Source organism: Micromys minutus, assembly GCF_963924665.1.
Source record: "Micromys minutus genome assembly, chromosome: 23".
In the NCBI taxonomy this organism is placed as follows: domain Eukaryota; kingdom Metazoa; phylum Chordata; class Mammalia; order Rodentia; family Muridae; genus Micromys; species Micromys minutus.
Genome location: NC_137958.1, coordinates 46,861,711 through 46,883,967, shown reverse-complemented (window position 1 = coordinate 46,883,967; position 22,257 = coordinate 46,861,711). Strand labels below are relative to the sequence as shown.

The window sequence follows — 22,257 nt, the reverse complement described above, 5'->3', positions numbered from 1 at the left end:
TTTACCTGTAGTAGACAAAGCTTGCTTCTAACGTTAGCCTCAGTGGCTACCTAACATGGTATTAAGCAACCTTTTAATTTCTAAGCATATGGCTCAAATGCAACTTAAATTTTTCCTACATTGCAGTTTGTCAGAAAGATGATCTTTTCTTTTGCAAGACTAATACTATGATGTGACTTGAACAGGTCTTTAAGTTTTGAAAATCTAAACATCCACCGGACTTAAAAGCAAAAATAGCTATGTAAAAATTAACAGAAGTTTCTTTTCTATTAGTCTGCATTTCCCAACTGCTCCTCCATCTTTAACCTCATCACACACAAAAGTACTAGGATGTGGCACTGGGAACTAGTTCCATCTCTGCGATTACTATGGGCAAAGGCCTAGGACTTCCTCATCCTCTGCACAGTTGTTAATATGCTCTTGACTTTCGTTTTACATCTTGTTTGCTTCACATAACATTTGTCCTTACTTAAGAAGCACCTTGCCCTTCCTTTCTTTAAAACCACGTATAATACCCTGTTGTCCAGCTAAACTGCTTTGTTCAATGGATTAAGCAAATAATTTTCTTAGTTACAGCAAAAATTTCAGTTGTATATAATTTTGGTAATTTTGAGGTTGAAAGATTTAAATTAGTTATTAGGAATTTTTAAATTCCTAATGATTTTGCTAAAAGTATTTCTTTTTCTAACATGGGTTACCCTTTATTTACACTTGATTAAATAGATTAAATACTTCATTGAACTGATTTTAACACTTACATAAGACTGCACTCCCTATGTAAACACTTGGACACTATACATTTTATGCACTATTTACTTGGCCCAAAGTCCTTTATTATTGTAGGACACAAACTGTCTTATAAGGATGAGAACCTGAGAGAAGGCCCTGACCACTGATACAGTTTTTTGTCTAAGCCCTCTAAGAATGGGCTGCAACAAACGATTCTTACTATGACTGGAAACTGTTTCCCTTACTATTTTGCTTACACTCTGTACTGATCAGACATAAGGAAATTCAGTTTAATAAGGGTGTCTTAGGGTTTTACTGCTATGAAGAGACACCTTAACCCCAGCGACTCTTTTTTTTTTTCTCATTTTTTTATTAGATACTCGGTATTTACATTTGAGATGTTATCCCTTTCCCCCCACTCCATTCCCATACCCCTTTCCCCCACTCCATTCCCATACCCCTTTCCCCTCCCCCTCCATTTGCCTTCACAAAGGTGCACTCCCTCCTGATCACCCTCTCCACCACATTGCCTTGGCATCCCCTACATTGGGAAAACACGCCCTCCCTGCACCAAAAGCCTATTTCACACTGATGCCAGACACTGCTATCTTCAGCTACATGTGCAGCTGGAGCTGTAGGTCTCTCAGTGTGTGCACAAAGGTTGGTGTTCTGGAGGGTTTGGTTGGTTAATGTTGTTCTTCCCATGGGGTTGCAGACCCTTCCAGCTCCTTCACTGGGGTCTTTGTGCACTTGATGACACAGGTGACGAGATGACAGGAGCACTGTGACTCTGGCTCCTGCAGTAGTCAGGTCCTTGCAGCAGCCACCAAGCCTGCCTCTCGCCTTGTCGTCCTGAACTGTGCCCACAGGAAAAGCACTACCACGGACCCCACCCCCATTCCAGGCCTTGGTATCAGGATTTAAATTCTAATTTAAGGTAATGTTAACCTTCAGTAGCTGAGTTGGGAACCCTTGGAGACCACCTTCAGTCCCTGAAACTTCCAATCCAAACTTGAGGCTTCATCATCAGAATCCAACAAACTTCAAAAGGATGTTTCTACCCTGCCTTAGATCACTTAGTTCCCAAAGAAAAGGCAGCATTGGAGCTGAGCAGATATCACCGCTCTATGGCTGTTTTGTCTACTTCCTTGTAAATAACCCTGAAATGTGACTTGCTATGTTTCATCTGAGCCGTTCTGTTTGGCAGCTCTCATGGCCATGTTTTCATGATTGACCTACCCCATGGTGCCTTCTCTTCTCCACCTTCTCTCTTTTCCCCTCCTGGTCTCTGTCTCAGACCCCAAACCTGGGCACCAAAGCCCCACCTGCCTTTCTTCTGCCCAGCTCTAGACTTTAGGCATCTTTGCTTAACCAATAGTTTTAAACTAAGGAGCAAAGTTACATAGCATGACTTGGTATACGTGAGCAGCCAGACCTTGGAAATACAGAGACAACGTGTGAGCGGAGACTGAGGGAAAGGCCATCCAGAGACTGCCCCACCTGGGGATCTAGCCTCATATACAATCACCAAACCCAGACACTATTGCGGATGCCAGGAAGTGCTTGCCGACAGGAGCCTGATACAGCTGTCTCCTGAGAGGCTCTGCCAGAGCATGACAAATACAGAGGCTTTTGGACTGAGAACAGGGTCCCCAATAGAGGAATTAGAGAAAGGAAAGAAGAAGCTGAAGGGGTTTGCAACCCAAAAGGAAGAACAACAATATCAACCAACCAGAGCCCCCAGAGCTCCCAGGCACTAAACCACCAACCAAAGAGTACACATGGAAGGACACATGGCTCCAGCTGCTTATGTAGCTGAGGTTGGCATTGTCAGGCATCAATGGGAGGAGAGGCCCTTGGTCCTATGAAGGCTCAGTGCCCCCGTGTAGGGGAATGCAAGGGTGGGGAGGCAGGAAGGAGTAGGTGGGTAGGTCAGGGAGCACCCTCATAAAAAAGGAGGAGGGGGATCGGATGGGGGAGTTTCAGGCGGGGAAACCAGTAAAGGGAATAACATTTGAAATGTAAATAAAGAAAATATCCAATAAAAGGGAAAAAAAAAAAAAGAAGGAGAAGAAAAGGAAAGAAAGAAGAAATGTCTTCTCCCTTCAAAATGTTCAGGTAATGGTAGTGGCCTAAAGTTTTTGTGATTTATTTGAAATTGAAAGTACATGTCTGCTATGGCCAAATAGAGAAAAAAGCTAGAACTGTTTGTTAGAGGTGATAGGTTCTCTAGTATAAGCAGTTTTCAGTGTCCTTACCCATTACTGCAAACAGGCCTACTTCTTTAGGACTTGAAACAGTGCCAGTTGATTTCTCACCACTTGGCAAATGAGCTTGTCTTTGGCGGCACCTAGTTTCTCTTTGATCCCAAGTTTTTAGAGCAACTCTGACTTCCAGGAAAACATCACAATATACAAATATTTTCCAAACATTGATTTACTGTAGTACTTTGGTCGAAACAAATTCTATGGACATTTTCAGAGTGAGCAAAAAGGAAGACAGGTCAGAGTGTGGATGGCGAGGCACCAGGAGCCTTTGCAAGAACCCTATATCTCCAATTATGATTTCCAAACTATGGATGTTTCTCTGTACAACCACTGAGTTAAAGTTAGGTTGGTGTTACTTTAGTAGTAGTGCTAAGTTTTTCCCTTCCATGTTTCCTTCACCTCGTGATCCCTCACAGTGCCCCAAAGTACCTTACCCTCTCTGTCCCCTCATCCATCTATTTCCATCTTCTGGGTAAAATAGTACTTTAGGAAACCCTTCTGTATTGAGGTTTTTATGTTTTTCTTGCTCAATCACATTCCTCCTCTGTAACAGTTACAGTGTTCTTAGACTACATGCTCACAACGATTAAGTCTGTCCAGTTCATTTCTGTTTTCAACTCTATTTGGAGTACTTACTACCATCCTGCATATGTAGTAGATACTTCATAAACACTTGGTACATCAATATTCTTCCATAGTAGTTTCTACATCACTAATATGCAGTGAGCCAGTGGCTGAAGATCATTTTGCTCATTGATCAGTTGCTCATGGACAATGATCATTTTCTTCACTTGGGGTTCTGTTTGTCAGTTTTGCTTTGCCTCTTTCCAACACAGCTTCAGTTTTACTTTTGTTGCTGTTGTTCGTTTTTATGTCCAGATTTCTGTTTTGAGGTTGATGTTAAACAAAAAGTAGTTTTATTTTAAAACTTCTTCACTTTATAATCTATGAGATAGATCACTTTATAAGAATTCAACCAAATATTTTTATTTGCTTACTTTTCTGCTTTTTATATTCTGTTGAGTAGAATTTCATTCCTGGTAATGATGAGTTTACTTCATGTGTAGGTGTGGTGCATAGTATCAGTATCAAAATCACAACATGCTAGTTTAAAATAAGTATTTCTTTGTGTGCGTACAGAGTATGGCTAGACTATAAGTATGGGTTTGCAAATGTATTTCAGGTGCTGTGGGAAATTACAATCTTTTGCTGGGTAAAAAATCAGGTAAGCCAAGACATAACAGAAGTGGGTACATAGGAAGGTTGTAGAGAAACAGAAGAAAGAGCAGTGATTGCAGCCCTGGGGTTGACCATGCTTTGCTGAAGGGCAGTGGAAGAAAATCTCTTCCCTTCCCAGGGTCCACCTCTCTCTCTTTGTTTCTGACATTAAACTTCTCAGCAGGAAGGCTATGCTGAGTTACTTAGTACTGACCTATCTGGAATACATAAACTCTGATGGTTCTGAATCTGTAAACATGATTGTAGTGCATTTGTGTCCTGCTTAGCAGATTTATAATCCTAGTATCTTTTCTTGGACTATTGAGACCTAGATATGCCCGGGTTGTTTTTCATTAACAACCTTGACTGTGAAAGATAAGCAGTGTAGGTGTTTGCCTTCAGTTACCTTAAAGTGTGGAAGGAATCTCTGTACAAATTTAATTAAGGCACTGCTAATCTCATTTAAGGGATACTTGGTTTATTTTATTGCCTGGAATTTATATATTAAATGTTACATGTGATAGCTATTTTTGCATATACTGTGGTTATTATGAATTAATTATAATTATATGATTTTATAAAATGCTATATAATGTGCCATTTTAAGCTTTGACAACTTAAAGTAGAAAACGGAGTGGATAGATTTATACTGATAGTAGACTTGTTTTTATTGTCTTTGCATTTGCACACACCTCCCGATAGTGTTTCAGTCTTCTTCATATTGATGCCTTACAAAGGGGCTTCTGACAGTAGAGTTTCAGCCTCTAGAAAGGAGATGCTTTTTTAATGTTTCTAAAACTGTTAGGTTTTACTAACATAAATAGAAAGATGCTCAGGTGACTTGGTATTTTGTGGTTTTGTTTTTGGTTTTTTCTTCTCTTCTGGCCAGAAGTACATCAAAGGCTGTAATCTCTAGCTTGTTACTAATATAAAAATTCTGGTGGTTTTTTGGTTTTTGCCCCCCACCCCAGTGGTATTTGATGCTGTCTTTCTTTGTTGATGTTTTCTTTAATGAGGTTGCAAATGGTTCTCAACCTTCATAATGCTGCAACCCTTTAATACAGTTCTTCATGTTGTGGTGACCCCAACCATAAAATTATTTAGTTGCTGCTTCATAACTATAATTTGCTGTTACACTGAAGAGAACGAATGGTAACGTCCATATCTGATGTGCAGGCTATCTAATATGTGGCGCCCAAAAGGGTCCTGGTCCACAGGCTGAGAACTGGTGGGGAGGCGGGCACATAGGCTTAATCTTCAGTGTCCCATGTCAGCCAGTGTCCAGTCAACACAGCCTTCACTTCCTAGGCTATCGTCATGATTCTTAATGTTTCTTGTGCGAATCTCCAAGTTCTGTGCATGAAGCTTAGGTGAAAGTTTTTAGTTAGAAATACAGCATTGAACATGGAAACCCAGGATGTCTGTATAAACTCATTCTTAGTTGTCTACTGATCTTACATTCCTGATTTTGACATAAATAAAGATTTATTTATGTAATAGTTAAAAGGAACTCTTTTGCCAAAAGGAAGTCACCAGAAGTAATTAGATGATAACAATATACCATACCTCCATGTCATAATATAGTCTGCTGCCTATACAGTGCCCATTTTTATTGAACTTATACATCATAATTATTTAATCAGATCCTACTTTTGATTATGTAGATTATGTATGTTTAAAATCCCAGGATTCATGAAGCAGAAGGAAACTGGTTGGGAAGAAAAGGATTATTTGGGAGTAGGGTGAACAAAAGTTATGGGGAGAACATATTCTCAAAGTACATGTTGTGCCTTATGAAAATGTTATAATGGAACCCACTATTATGCATAATATATGCTAATTGAAACTGGGAAATGACTCAGGACATAATTTACTTTAATATTTACATTTAAAAGATAATTTTTTCATAGTTCCTTGTATTTTGGTTTAGGAATGAGATTAGTGGTCTAGAAGCTATAATTGTTATTTTCAGATTTGTCAGTGCTGTCTCTGTATATGAGTGCCACTTTAAGAGAAATAAGTAGCTACCTTCAAAATTTTAACATTAAAAAAAAAAAAAAGCCCTACTGTTTTATAGAAGTCGGTTTTTCCTGATAGGATAGTCCCACTGTTTAAATGTCCGTGTCCTGAAAATGCAGTAAAATTAAGGGGAGGTGAGAATCTAGACTCTGAAGTTGCACACCTGAGCTTTCTCATTAGTTTCTGTATCTGACTCGTTTATATGCTTTGTGTTTCTTGAGAGTAGCGTGAGGTTACAATCACATAACAATGATGGTTACGTGGGCTTAGTATTTGTAAGCGCATATTTCTAGATGCAGTTTAAGAGTTGATAAATGTGACTTTTCAATGATTATTGGTATGGGCATTAAATTAGTTATAACTTTAAAAAGAAGTGACTTAAGAGGATAAGTGTTCTCTTTCTGGATGCTATCGTGGTTGGGTGGTCCTGGCTCTGCTTCAGGGATCAGGATGCCTGTGGGGCTGGAGGTAATGGCTGTTCCCTTGGTATTTTGCAGACTATGTCTTCAGCAGTGGTGCAGTTATATGCAGCTGATCGGAACTGTATGTGGTCAAAGAAGTGCAGTGGTGTTGCTTGTCTTGTTAAGGACAATCCTCAGAGATCTTATTTTTTAAGAATATTTGACATTAAGGTAAGTTTTGTTTTGATTTGATTTTGATTTTAACATTTTTGTTGGTTAAGTTGTCTAACTTGGTTATAATTTAGGCTAGATGCTCTGATTGTCTTGTGTGTGTGTTTAAATTGATATAAGAGTGAGGTTTGTTGTTGATACCTAAATATGGATATTGGAACTGAGTTGGAGCCCAGATAAGACTATTGAGACATTCTCTTATCTGTGACTTTGTTTTCTGTCCTTTAGTCATCTGCTGTCAGACAGTTTTTTTTGGTTTTGTTCTTTCTTAACGTTTTTAATGTTCAATGTAATAGTGTATGCATTGTTCCCAAATCTTAGCAGTGTTCCCTTTGAGTCAGACCAGAAAAGAACACATAGAACATAAGGAAGAATCTGTGAACATGACCGGCTTTGTTTATGTTAGTCTAAAAGCTGAGTTTTTTTTTTTTTTTTTTAATTGGGTTTAGGGGTTTTTTTGTTTGTTTGTTCGATTTTTGGCTTTGTGAGACAGGGTTTCTCTGTATAGCCCTGGCTGTCTTGGAACTCCCTTTGTAAAACAGGCTAGGCTTGAATTTGCAAAAATCTACCTGCCAATTTCTCCAGAGTGTTGGGATTAAAGGGTCCACCACTCCCTGGCTAAGATGGTTTCTCTCTTTCCTCCTTCCTTCCTTCCTTCCTTTCTGTCTTTCTTCCTTTTATTTTCTTTATTTTATATTCTTTTATTTTCTTTAACTTTACTTTTTACTTACTCAAGACACCCAGCTCACTGCCCACCTCGCCTGTCTTGCTGTTGCATGGTTGATAGGACTTGTACTAATGTTTCCTTAGGCCACTCTGCAAAAGTCTAGAATTCAGAAAGTGTATTTGATCTGCATCTGTAATGGAGGAGAGTAAGAGGTAATACTGTAACTAAAGCATAGCTAGTGGAACTACAGCGGAGCATCTCTCTGGCTTAGGTGATACCAGTAATCTAGTAGCCCACACTCGCTACAGTGTACTTGGAAGTGCTTACCCTGCTGAATGAACCACTTATAAATAGGCTTCAATTCGTTACTGTCTTGTGGATGTTATACATGTATGACAAATATATGTTCCTAAAAGTCTTTTATAGAAACAGTTCCTTTAAAGAATTGTCTGCTTTTAGTCCTAGAAGAATATTTTTAGGAGATTGTAACTTTTCTTCTTTTTTAGGATGGGAAATTACTGTGGGAACAAGAGCTGTACAATAACTTTGTATATAATAGTCCTAGAGGATATTTTCATACCTTTGCTGGAGATGTAAGTCCTGTCCTCTTTTTGTCTTGATAATTATTAGCTGGTCTTATTACTTTTCTATTACTGTGAAGCAATACCATGGGCAAGGCAAGTTACAGAGGAAAGGATTTAGTTGGGACTTAGTGTTTCAGAGGTGGAGTCTGGCCATCATGTCAGTAATCAGCTACGGGGAGGCTCAGGAGCAGTCACTGAGAGCTTTCGTCTGTTCTGCAAGCATGAGGCAAAAAGAGCCACCTGGAATGGTTCCAGCTGTGAAGCCTCAGGCCCACCCACAGTCCAGGGAGGCCACATTTCCTTATCCTTCCCAGACAGTTCTACCAGCTGGGAGATCATGGGGGCCTTTTTCATTCAGACCACCCCAGTGGCCTTGTTTCAATCTGTGTTTATAAAGTTCTGTTGAAATCAAACATTTTTTTTTTCTGGAGAAGTATTTAGTTGTTAGGTTTCTGCCAAGCAAGGAAGCATTTCTGATAGTCTTAGTTACTTTTCTGAGCTTTTTGTCTTAAAGTTACTTAAAGTATAGCTTTCCTCCTTTAGAAGTGTACTTCTCAGGATTGTCATTATTTTTGTTATAGAAAGCTAAGTTCATGCACTTTGTTGTTTGTTCTTTTTGATGGAAATACTTCAGACTTGTCAAGTAGCTCTTAATTTTGCCAATGAAGAAGAAGCAAAAAAGTTCCGAAAAGCAGTTACAGACCTGTTGGGCCGACGACAAAGGAAATCTGGTAAATACTTCTTGCTTTTCCTTTTGTGTTCTAAACATAACATGAACCAGCAAACTAGTTATCAGACAGATTCTCAACGTCAAATCGTGGTCCAAGCTGGTGGCCTAGGTTTTACTGAGATGGCTTCCCAGACTGACTGACTGACTGTGTACCCCCCCACCCCCCCGTGTGTGTGTGTGTTCTTCTCTGTTCTAGACAGCTTTTTCTTGCTATTCTAAAAACTCTGATTAACACAGCTCTCTCTCTGCTAGGAACAATTGTAAAAGCTGTCTGGATGGCTCATGGGTTTTCTGACCAAAGTCAGAAAAGTTGCTATAAAAAATTAATGGATCTTTCCAACCAAGTGAGAAATCCTGTTTAAAGAGAATTATGGAAGAGCTGTTTTCGCTCTCCAGACATCTCCAGGCAGCGCAGCTCTCGGTAGAGAAAACGCTGAGGAACTGCTGTTCCCATCTGCCAGCTCATCTCCTGTGCACCAGAAGCCCAGCTTTTATTTACATAGCAATTCATTTACTTACCTCTGGTTCCCTTGATTATCCTGTGAATCTGCATTCCATGACACCACCCCCCTCCTTTGATTCTTAGGAGATAGAGCAAGCATACACTTTTTTCTTAACGTAGCAGAAGAATTCAGAGATCGAACCTGTCCCGAAATTACCGTTTCCGTGACTGAGCCTAACCTTGCTCTATCCCAGGTTGGCCTTGAATTCAGGATCTGCCTGTCCTTGTACTTTTCTGACAAACTTGGCTCATAGCACACACAGTGTTTGTTCCTTTAGATTCATGAAGCCCCTCATAATTCATATTGCATCTTTGTTTTCTGCATACTTGAGAAATTACATATTTATAATGCACGTACGTGTTAGGGTTTGCACATAGTACTCCTCGTTGTAGTGTGTGTAGTCCTAAGACATCCCACACTCAGCATACTAACACTGTTAACAACTAGCAACTGTCCCACAGGAGCCGCAGATTCTTTCTTATTCAGCCAAATGTTTCGGATTTTTTTCACTTAAATAGCTTCTAACCAAGCCATTTATGTCTTCAGAAATTGCTCTAAATACTTTTATTTATCTCAGCATATTTTACATTTAAGTAATAACTTAATTATTTTTTAATTTGATTGCAGAGATTAATGTCAGTCTGAAAACTAAAGATTGACAGTATAGAAATTGCTCTTTTAAATGATCAGATTGTTGCTTCATCTGATCACGAGATGGAATATTACATCTGTGTATTTCATTGGTAGGACTTTTCATTTAGCTACCAATTGAGCTATTACTGATGGGATTCATTATTTATAAGCTGATTATGTTATTACACTAGTCACTAATATTTCTCATCTGATTTCAGAAAAGTTTATATTAGAAAAATATGTAGAAATGATATTTAAAATTCTTTAAACCAATCAGTCATGGTTGTGCATGCCTATAACCTGAGCAGTGGATTTAAGGTCAGCCTGACCAACAGACACTTCTATGTCGGCCAGTGCTACCTAGCAAGACCTGCCTCCAGCAAACAAGGTTGTTGAAGTTTGCTTTAGAGCATGTGTGCATGTGTGTATCCCTCAAATTCCCTAATTTTATCTCCCCATATTCCTTCCCATTCCCACTGGATCCTCAGAAAAATCTCACCTACCCATCCATAAATATTTATTCTATTTCCCTTTCCTAATGAGATCTTTCTGTTGGCTTCAGTCCTTACTCAGGCCCCTCTGTGGTTCTTGTATAAACTGAAGCTTAGTTGTCATTTATTAGCCCAGCAGCTACTCTCCACATATCATTAGTTCCCTAGTCTGCTCTCCGTTGCTTCCCTGCGCTCTGCACACAGTACTTTGGATGTAGGTTTTACCGTGTCACGTGTCCTCCCACCTGAGACCTCCTCCAGCTCCCAGCCCTTGACTGTGAGCTTATCCCGACTCCCTGATAGACCTGCTGACTGGCTGCGTTCCCTGGATCCTGCAGTCCAGTTTCCATGGCTCCCCTCACATCATATTCTTAAGTACAGAATACACTTATTTTATCTACTGGGATATCTTCATACTTCTCTGTTCTTCACGAAGATTCTTAACCTTCTACAAGAGTAAGAGTTTAATGAAGTGTATGACAAAGATTTAACTTTCATTAGATATGTATGTTTTTAATGCTTTTTTTTTATTCTAACAGAAAAAAGACGAGATGCTCCAAACGGTAAGCTTTTGATGATCACTGATAAAAAGTTTTAAATCACAATTTAATAATTCTTGTAGAAATATGTATATTTACTAATACTTAATAGTTATGATTAAAAAGGGTGGGTGGTGGTCATTGAAATCATCTCTACACAACCCTGACTGTTTTAGAACTAAGTACATAGATCAGGCTGACCTTGAACTAACAGAGATCCACCTGCCTCTGTCTCCTGAATGCTAACATTAAAGGCTGCTCTTGGTTTTAAGTCTTCAGTTTATAGTGTTAGCCTTTTGGTGTAAAAGTAGTACTAACTTGTTCTTGTTAAATACATGAGACGGGTTTTTGTTTTTCATAGTATTGGTATTTTTTTTTCTTACTACTTTATTTTTAAAAAGAGACATACATGTACAGATTTTTAAAAGCATTTTGACATAAAATTATAAGGATATATTTTTGTCAGTACTTGATTTTTTTAGAGGTTTGATAGTATGCATTGAAATCTCTAGTTACCATAAGCATAAAGTACATGTAGAACAAAACATTTCATAGTATTGTTAAAGGGCAAAATGATGCGCTAGGATTGGCAGTACATTCACCCTTTCACTTCTAGAAATGTATGGTGTGACAACACAGCACGTCACTGTAGGGAGCGATGGGCGAGGCACATCATGGGAGGGTTGGTCCTTTCCTCAGTCCAGCAAGGGCTGCCTCCACTGAGCACTAGCTGTGCTTAGCGCTGTTGCGTTCCAGTTCACCACCAGGTGGCAGTGTTTCCAGTTCATCACCAGGTGGCAGTGCACACCTTATCAACACTTCAAAACATAACTATTAGAAAGACACTTTATGTAGAAGTTACGTATAGTCCTAAAATGTAATTTGGTTATCTGCCACAGTAGGCTCTGCCACCTGTTCCTCAGCCCTCTAACCTTAGTACAATGCTGTTTTCATTATAATTAAAAACTTGAGTTCCTTTAGATTTGAAATTAAGATTATGATTAAAGTGAACTGTCTGCTGTCCATAAACATATTGGAACCTCTTTTTTTGTGACAGTTGTCTAGGTTAGGAAGGGGTAGCTCATATTGTCACACACTTGCCTTTGGGTTTCTGTTTGCAGTTGTTCCTGTAGACCAGTCTGATCTTAAACTCAAAGATGGAGCTAAGTTTGGCCTTCCTAGCTTCCTGTTCATTCTTAAACTTTCTCCTAAAGACATTAATGACATTCTCTAAAGGTCCTTCAGTCCTTTGTAGTTCTGAGTGTTAGAACTTCTTGTTCTTTATTTATTTTTATACACACACACACACACACACACACACACCAGTGGGAAAAGATTAGGGGATTTATATCTGGCAGTTTCAGGGGAGATATTAGTAAAAAAAACATGCATAGCATTTTTAAATTGTGGGTAAATAGATTGAAACATAACTGTTTTCTGTTGTATATATCATTTTATCAGAATTACAGTAAAATAAGAAATCAGGTTAATTAAATTTTATGTAGATTAATATATTTCATGAGATTTAATATTAAATTGTAATAAGCAGCCATAGGTTAAGTAAAATACAATAAATTTTAAATTATGATTTTATAAAGTGATTTTCTTAAATCGTGTGCCTCTCATACTGTTTGGCTCTCTTTGTAGGTCCCAATCTACCCATGGCTACAGTTGACATAAAAAATCCGGAAATCACAACAAACAGGTTTTATGGTTCACAAGTCAACAACATCTCCCACACCAAAGAAAAGAAGAAAGGAAAGGCTAAAAAGAAGAGATTAACCAAGGCAGATATTGGAACGCCAAGTAATTTCCAGTAAGACTTGTCTTCTGTGTTACCATCATTTACACAGACAGGACTGACCTTGCTCTATGCCTAGGCTGGCCTTGCATTTGGGATCCTCCGCCTCGGCTTCCAGAGCCGTGGACTGCAGGTTTCACTGCTGCACCCAACCTGATCTCTCTTTCTGTGTACTCTGGGCTGTTCTGGACTCTTCGCTCACTACAGAATTTTGGTTTAGGAGGTTCTTTGTAATAGTTGCCTTTCTACTTTGGTAGACTGTTCCAACAAAGAACAGCTCAGAGGAGGAAGTTTATTTGGTTAATTTCTAGAGGGGCATCAGCCCTCGTGATGGAGAAGCTAGGCTACAGGAGGGAGAGAGCAGCCCGGCATTCGGGTGCACAGGGAGCCGGAAGTGCGGCCAGGCTGTACCGCGTCAGCCTGTCACCAGTGATGCCATGCGCTCTAGCAAGGCTCCACCATCTGGGGACAGAGTGTCCCAATATATGTCCCTGTGGGGGACATGCCATATTCACAGTATAACAGCAATAATGTGTGTGCTCATCAGTTTGGGGTTTCTCTGTCTGTCTGTTTTTCTATTTTGCACAGAGAGAATAAATAGATTAAGAAAAAGTAAGAAGAATGTCAAAGCCGAAGGCTTCTAGGGAAGAATACCTATGTCTGTCCGTTTTTAATAGTTGGAGATATTTTGGGGTATTTATGTTATTTTTTTCTTGAGACAGTTTGAATCTTCTGTGTCACTCAAGCCGGCCTAGAGTTCCAAGTGTACAGGCATGTGTGTACGACCAAGACAGTCGTGCTCATAAATCTGACAGTTTACTTTTCTATCCATCTGAAAATAATTAGATGTAATTATTTTTTATTCATTTATTCCTTGAAAATAATGGGTTTTTTTTTTCACTTTGATAAATAAATAGCATGGAAGATGGCTGCAAGAGTTGACTAGAAGCAAAAGAAATTGGGCTGTATACACAACAGACTTCAAGTGTTTATGCATCATTTCACATACCCTTGTTTACATTCACTTTTCTATGATTTTTCTATTTTCCATGTTAGGCACATTGGACATGTTGGGTGGGATCCAAATACAGGTTTTGATGTAAGTATTTTTTAAGCTGTATTTCCTATTACTCAAAATACATAGGAGTGCTATGGCTTATCCTTGAATTTATAGTAACAGTTTTTAAAATATATATAAGAATTTGAATATGCTGTGTTTGTGTGTTTCTGAGGTTTGAACTCACAGTATTGTTCTGTCATAGTTGCTAAGTCCCTTAAAGGACAATTTTGTATTCCTTCATTTTGTGCTTTGAATGCAAAGAGAAAAAAGTGAGTTTTATTAAGTAATGATGTCAAAAGAATATCAAATTATTTGAAAAATAGTACTATCAAATTCTTAGTATCCAGTTACAGAATAGTCCAGTTTGTTTCTAAACTGTGATTATTCTTTGAGACACTTATCAAGAACCTCTGGTCATTGCCTTCAAATTCTCAAACTGGTAATTTAGGATTAAGGTGAATCTTATTTAGGACAGGGTGATGAACACAAGATCTAGTCTTGAAAGGGTTAATAAAATGTGAATAGAATGCCCTCTTTGAAAGCATGGAAGAGGTGAGATAAAATAAACTCTCACACTTTTATCTTTTGTAATAGAAAATTTAGTGTTAGCATTTAAATTACATGATCATTTAAAGTCTATGAGTTTAACTTTAGAAGGACACTGGTCAATTATAAGTTGTGCCATGATTGTTTTGAACACAGTTGCCTGCTTAGAAGTTGTTTTATCTGTTGTAGCTAAATAATTTGGATCCAGAATTGAAGAATCTTTTTGATATGTGTGGGATCTCTGAGGCCCAGCTTAAAGACAGAGAAACATCAAAAGTTATTTATGACTTTATTGAAAAAACAGGAGGTGTAGAAGCTGTTAAAAATGAACTCCGAAGGCAAGGTAACTTTTGATCTGTTTTCACTCTTTTTTTCCTTTAATATTTCCTAAGATTAGCATTATGGTGGACAACTCTGTGCCCTCCTTGAGCAGAGTCTTTGCATTGATGTCTGACACGTTTCGTCTAGTGTCACAGCACCCTTCGTTAGTTTGATATAGCAAAGCCTTGAGCTGGACGTGGGAAGATGACTTACCCAGCACCGGGAAAGCAGAGCAGGCAAATTTCTATCTCTGAGGCCAACCCGGTCTACATGGAGTTAAAGTGTTACATGGATAACTGCACAGTGATACCTTGTCTTCAAACAAAAACCTGCTGTGATTATTAGCATAAAAGTCGTCATGTGATCTCTAATAAAAACATTTTCAGAATATACATTTTTTTGCTTTGTTTAGAGTATAATACTTTCTCTTGGCTCCAAAGACCACAGTTTATAACCTTAATATTGGGTAGTTTAAAGGACTTTGTGTTTTGGGTGCGTCCCAACATTTAGCACAGCCAGGTGCAAAGACGACAGGCAGCCTTTGCTGTCAGTCAGCACACCACACCATCTGCATATGGAACCAAGTTTCTCCTCTGTGCTCACACCAGGGTAGCTGAGCTGAGGTCACATGTTCTTGCATCTGACTGCCAGGTGACAGTGGGTATTTCATTTACCCACGTCTGCCCTTGCACTGCTGGCCCTCATTTTAATGGATGCTTTCTTCTGTTTCATAGTCAGTAAGGTTGCAAACAGCTTACAGGTCATGTAACCACAGCCAGCTCAGTAGAGATCCCATTGGGCTCATTTACCTCATGAGCAGACAGATTATCTTGAAACGGTGTAGATTTTAAAACATGTACGGTCACAGTTAGTTATCTTCCGAGCTGTACAGTCATGACTGGTTTATCCAGGTAAAGGCGGAGCTTAAGGACCTCTGCTGCACCAACTGGTGCTCAGGGTCACTCACCTCTGTTGGTGTGTGATCACACTCAGCATTAGTAGACCATCTGCACTGTTCTTATGTCCTTTGTACCTAAAGAAAAGTAGGTCGTACTAACTGGACTCCGTCTTCTTTTAGTTTTGTTACAGTTATTTTAGAGACAGTTTGAAGGCCTTTCTCAATTGAGTTACCGTACAAACAAAAAGTCACAGGCTTTGGAAATCATATTACCACCAAATGTCAAGAGATGTTTACATTTCAAGAACCTCCTGTACGCTAAAAGATGGTTTTATTTTGTTTATATTTTATTTGCAATTCTGTGTTTATGTACTGTGGGGGTAAGGAGTAGCTATGCCTGTAAGTGCAGTTCTTGAAAGCAGAAGAGGACATTGAGTTCCATCAGCCCGTCGTCAGCTGTCCAGCACGGGTTAAGGGTCGAGCTGAGGTCCTTAGTCTCTCCCTCCCAGAGAAATGTTTTTCTAAGAACAAAAGGATAAATTAATGATTTATTTTTTAGAGTGAGCACATATATAAATTAGTATGCAAAGGTATGAGAAACAGAATGGAGAGGCTAATAAAATTTGTCTTAACCTAAGTAGGGTAGTAACTCTATCATTTATTTTATAGAATCATGAAATTAGATTTATAAAAACAAGCAGATCTGTGTGTAGCTCTTAAGTAATAAGTGCACTAACTTCTAACAACCTGTCCTTCAGGCCCACCACAGTGGAGCGGTGTGTATGTGGAACAGTATTTGGACCACTACTCTGCATTTTGCATGATTTGCATCGTGTTGGTTTTTGGATTAGCTAGAGTTTATATGTCCTGCCTTCAAAAACTAATGTTTTCAGCATAAAAGTTTTTTTTGTATGTTTGTATTTTTTCGGTGTTTGGTTTTCAAAGACATGGTTTCACTTTCACTGTATAGCCCTGGCTGTCCTGCAACTCTATCTATGGCTTTGAACTCAGAGAAATCTTCCTGCCCCTGCCTTCTGAGTGCTGGAATTAAAGGTGCCCCCATCGTCCAGCACATACAGATTCATATGTAATTAAGAGAAATATATTTCTATCAGCACAAATTCTGTCTATAATTTAATTATCTTAAGAAGGTCTAAACAACTCTTGCTCACGGCACTTATGTTGTTTTTATTGACACTAATTATACTGTTTTATGATTGCTTTGCACATTTGTTTTTCGGTAACCTGTATAAAATATGTTTATATTGACTAGAATAAAGGAAGATGTATAAAGTAATTTTTATTCACCAGATGTAATTGTCATCTCAGAGGCTTACTGCTAAGCTCACCCTTTCTAGTTTTTTTCTGAACTCTGGCTGTCTGTCTGGTTAAACTCAGTTCTGGCTCAAACTTCTCCCGAAGCTGACTGAACTGGTTTCTTTCTCGGCTTCTCACTGAATTTCTCTGTGTGGCTTCCTACTTACTTTGGCAATCTGTTCTAATCTTCTGGTTCCTTCTCATTCTCTGGCTCATTCGGTCTTCACCTGTGTCTAGTTTGTTCTTTTTGTGACATGTCTGTAAAACTGTCCTAGTAAAACTGCCACACATACTACTCTGTCCTCTCTCCTCTTCCTCCCTACTCCTCCCTCCCTTTCTCATGAGAAGCTGCTCTTAGGTAGACTTTCTGTGCTGTTCTTGGGAGAGTAGGCAGATCCCGTCTCTGACTCATATTCTTTCTTTGATTTGTCACTTTGTCTGCTTTCAGTTAGACCAACAACACTTTCAAACATGTCTGCTTCCTTCTATAATCTAGCCTCGCTTTCATTGTTAGGTATTGAAGGTGTACTAAAGGTGTGTCTGAATTCTAGCTGATCGCCTAGTCTAGACCTAAAAAGTCTCTGGATGGGATCCCTTTCCAGAACAGCCATGCTATTGGTTTAAGTTCTCTACAAGGATGGAGCAACATTAGTGAGCACAGTATGATATATCCATTTAAGCGCTTGACAATATTCCTGTAGATTTATACTAGGTAACATTTAGTCTGCTATATTTTTATGAGATAACAGGGCACTTGTTCCTAAATGTATTATGAATTCTCTATTACCTTATGAATTTGTAATATTTTTTGCTTATAAGCAGATGAATTATATATAAGATATTACATAAGAATTTTTATATAAGAAATACAGTTATCTACTGGTATCTTTAATAATACAAACATTGGCCTGAAATAATAATTTTCAAATACCTCAGTCTTTTTATGTGCCATGAATACAAAGGTATTTTTCCCTTCCTATAAGATTCAGTATTCTTATAGATTAACCTAGGATATATATTTATATCTGTATTATATACTATATATATATATATGTATATATCAGAAGCATACTTTTTTGTAACTTAATGTCTTCTCTTCGTTACTTTTTTTTTAATTTGAAAAATGCCAGTACTTATATTTTTTCTTTATTTGTGAACATTTCCTCACACTGGCGGCTGCTTGGCTAGCACCTTGGTGCATCTGACTGTCCTAACAGTGTGGTTTTATCTTTTATGTTAATTCTTTCATGTTTATCCCTGTGATGTGGTGTGTTTGTAATAGAATACAAATAATAAAAAGTAAGGATTGATAATAGATTATTTATTTTTAAAAATGTAGTGAAGTTTTCTGTCAGTTAAAACAGCAGAGGTGCTGGGGGCTGGAGAGATGGCTCGGGAGACAAGAACACTGGCTGCTCTGGCTGCTCATCCAGAAGACGTAGGCTCGATTCCTACGACCCTCATGGCAGCTCACAGCTTTAGCTCTCTTCTGGCATCCATGGGCATTTAGGCAAATAACATTCGTGCAGGCAGAACACTCATATGCACGAAACAGAATAAGGAGATAGGAGTGGCGTCACTGTGAGGGTTCTTTTCCTCGTGTGCAGCACTGCACAAAGGCAAATGCTTGTGACATCGGTTACTTGTTACTTGGTGCTGTGCACACCTTTCATAGCTAACTTGCTGCTATGGGTCCCTTGGTCTCTCTGGACCCTAAAAGTCAGTTTCTCTTATCAGACTTTAAATGAATAGAGAAACGATATCGTACTTAATGTCACATTGATTTCTATGAGCCTTTGGTAAAATCATGCCTCTAGAAATACAGCATTTAGCCTTTAAAGGATTTACTCATATTTCCCAGTATACTTTGATACCACTGTACTATTGGAATTGCTTTCCTAATACATCTTCATCTTACTTGTTTGTTTAAATAGATTAAGAATAGAAATATAACTACTGGAGTAGTGATAATTTTTATTAATAAATGCAATATAATTTTAGTTTATAAAAAGTGTTTCTTCATAATTAATTCAAATCTAAATAAGTAATTGAACATTTAACCTAATAGCCATCATCTGGTGGTAATGGCTAGAGCTGATGTCTAGTTTTGGGTAATATCAAACACTATATTATAAAGTAGAAGGAAATATGTAAATTAAATAATAAAATTGTGTTTTGACAGATGTGTTTTGTTTGGGTTAAACTCTGATTGATGTTAATAAATCGTAATAAATTTTGCCATACTATTAATTTTGTATCTAAATTTATTTTATGCAAAATATAAATAATTCTAAATGGAAGGTTGGCATTAATGACTATCGATGTAAGCTAATGCTTACAAGCTAAGTGTTTAATTACATTGTTATATAAAGTAAAAATGTCCATTTCCTTAAATACTTGTGTGTGTTGCTGGGACCAGCCCTAGAGCGTGCTAGGCAGTCTTACCAACCAGTACGTGCCGTGTGCGCGCCATGGACATCTGCAGACACTCTGGAGCTGGGGGCACAGGCTGTGAGCTGTTTGGTGTAGGTGCTGGAACTCAGCTGGAGTGCCATCCAGAACAAACACAGTGCAGTGCCGCTGAGCTGTCTGTGGTAAAGGCAGTGGCTGTATTAACGTTTATGCTTTCATTCTTTTCTCTGCTCTTATTTCAGCACCACCACCTCCTCCACCCTCAAGAGGAGGACCTCCCCCTCCTCCTCCCCCTCCTCATAGCTCAGGCCCTCCTCCCCCTCCTGCCCGTGGAAGGGGGGCTCCTCCCCCACCACCTTCAAGAGCTCCTACTGCTGCACCTCCACCTCCACCTCCTTCTAGGCCTGGTGTTGTCGTTCCTCCACCCCCTCCAAACAGGATGTACCCTCCCCCACCACCAGCGCTGCCCTCTTCAGCACCTTCAGGCCCACCACCACCTCCACCTCTGTGTATGGCAGGGTCCACAGCACCACCACCTCCTCCCCCACCTCCCCCTCCACCGGGGCCACCACCGCCCCCTGGCCTGCCCTCTGATGGTGACCATCAAGTTCCAGCGCCTTCGGGAAACAAAGCAGCTCTTTTGGATCAAATTAGAGAGGGTGCTCAACTTAAAAAAGTGGAACAGAATAGTCGGCCTGTGTCCTGCTCAGGAAGGGATGCGCTTCTAGACCAGATACGGCAGGGCATTCAGTTGAAGTCAGTAAGTAATGTGACCCTTTCATTTTGGTTGGTTGGTTGTTTTTGGTATGGGCTTTTACCACAACTCATTATAAGGTGTTTGTCTTAGAGACTTACTCTTACCTTTTATAATATTTATAATGTCTGTGTACAAAGGAAGGTATACATTTGGGTGAACATCTATAGTTGTGTAATTCAAACTTAACAATATAAAGTGTCTGTTACCATGGAAAGTCTCCTCGCACTCCAACAGTCACTGGTCTGATAGCTGTGGGCAGGCTCTGTCTAATTCTAAATTTCACATAGATGGAATCTTACAGTGTTTGAAATTCATTGTTCTGGACTTTAAATAAAAGATACCTTTAAGAAACTACCTACTAAACTAAGGAGAATTTATAATAGCCCTGTTTGGAAGCAATTGTGGTCATCTCAGTAAGTCCAAACTAGTAACTGTATGAAAATGAAAGCATACTTAAACTATCCACTAAAGTTTTATACTTTGAAATTAAAAATAATAAAAAGAAAATCAGACTCCACAGAAAATTGAAGGAGGTTCCAACTTTAAAATTTCACAGCACTGATGGTGTATAAGTTTGGATTCTCTGACTTAGAGAAAATGTGATCATTTTGTCATCTTTAAAGCCTAAGAACCTTTCGATATTGCACCGCAGTTCCCAATGAGCCATCTTCCCTGCTGTGTGTGTGCTGTAGGCCGAATGCTTCTATGACAAGTGTGCTGCCCTCTGAGCAGCCATCAGCCCCACAGAAATTCTTTGCCAAAGATTTATAAGTGACTTTAATAAGTTTCTTCTCCAAGGTGTCTGATGGCCAAGAGTCCACACCACCTACACCCGCACCCACTTCAGGAATAGTGGGTGCGCTGATGGAAGTGATGCAGAAAAGGAGCAAAGCCATTCATTCCTCAGGTATGTCTGCAGGGTCTCAGCGGGAGTGAGCGGGTGCTTTTGATAGGATACACACAAAAAGGCTCTGGAACTTCCGTTTATGATTTTTTTTGTGACCATTTTATCTGCTAATTGTGCACTGGTATGGATTCACAGCATATTTAATCATACTGTTTCATCAGTGACTGGTCTTCCTAAAATTTGGTAGATACCAGGACAATACAGCCATACACAAAACCAGAAGAAAATTGTAAAAAGTGACGAATTAATTTCCCGTACTGGAAAATGCCAATGGAATCTTTGACAAGAAACCACTAAACAAGGCTTGAGATTTCTCAAACTCATTTCTAACATTCTGGAAATAACATAATGACAAAGACAGCAGGTCACTGTTACAAAAATAGAATTCCAGGCCAATAAGACGCAATAGAGGAATCCAGAGATAAACACAGTGATGGACAAAAAATACCCAGTGGAAAAGGGACAAGATACTGAGTAAAGATGGTGGTAAACTGGATCTCTACCTGCTGAAGAATACAGTTAAATTATTTTCATTCATCCTGCTCAAAAATAAGTTAAGTCAAAAGACCTTAATCTAAAACTTGGGATGCTAAGCCAGGCTGTGGTAGTACACATCTTCAATCCCAGACTGGAAAGGAAGAGTCAAGTGGATCTCCGAGTTTGAGGCCAGCCTGGTCTATGTCTGTTCCAGGGCAGCCGGGGGCTACACAGAGAAACCCTGTTTTCAAAACAAAACAAAAAAAAAAAAAACAATGGAATGCTGGAGAGGGCGGGATAGACTTCTGCTTTTCTCTATCTTTTGTTTTTTCAGGTATGATCCTAGGAAATTTGTCTTACAGGCATCAGCAGATACTCTGTTTTTATCCAGCTCACATACAGTGTCATACCCGAGATACTTTTTGTCTATTGTTTTAATATCATCTCTTATACACTTGGCCTTCATAAGTTCTTGGAGGTGTAGAATGCATGGAAAATTGATAGATGGTGGACCTGTGCTCATAGATCAGATGCCATCCAAATCTGGATTCATTCAGAGAGTAACGAAGGCACACCTCAACAGTACCCCTGCTGTTCACCCGACAATACACAGCAGACCAGGCAGACCAAGCGTTAGCTGTCCTAGAGCTTGTATGTCTGAAGACATACATTCATAGACAGTCTGAGAAACCAAGGGAGTAGAACTGTAAGGAGGGGAAATGATAGAGACCTTCGTTGTGGGGAGGATT

The 22,257-nt window shown here is 39.1% G+C and overlaps 1 protein-coding gene across 1 annotated transcript in view; it reads left to right on the top strand.

Moving 5' to 3' along the window:
• WASL (WASP like actin nucleation promoting factor) overlaps positions 1–22,257 on the top strand; it is a 42,102-nt gene that overhangs the window by 16,517 nt on the left and 3,328 nt on the right. The window contains exons 2-10 of the mRNA XM_080936254.1: positions 6,731–6,865; positions 8,039–8,125; positions 8,751–8,847; positions 11,013–11,036; positions 12,660–12,828; positions 13,870–13,912; positions 14,609–14,762; positions 19,610–20,127; positions 20,923–21,031. Coding sequence (XP_080792380.1) covers positions 6,731–6,865; positions 8,039–8,125; positions 8,751–8,847; positions 11,013–11,036; positions 12,660–12,828; positions 13,870–13,912; positions 14,609–14,762; positions 19,610–20,127; positions 20,923–21,031 — 1,336 coding nt within the window. The remainder of the gene's footprint in view (positions 1–6,730; positions 6,866–8,038; positions 8,126–8,750; positions 8,848–11,012; positions 11,037–12,659; positions 12,829–13,869; positions 13,913–14,608; positions 14,763–19,609; positions 20,128–20,922; positions 21,032–22,257) is intronic.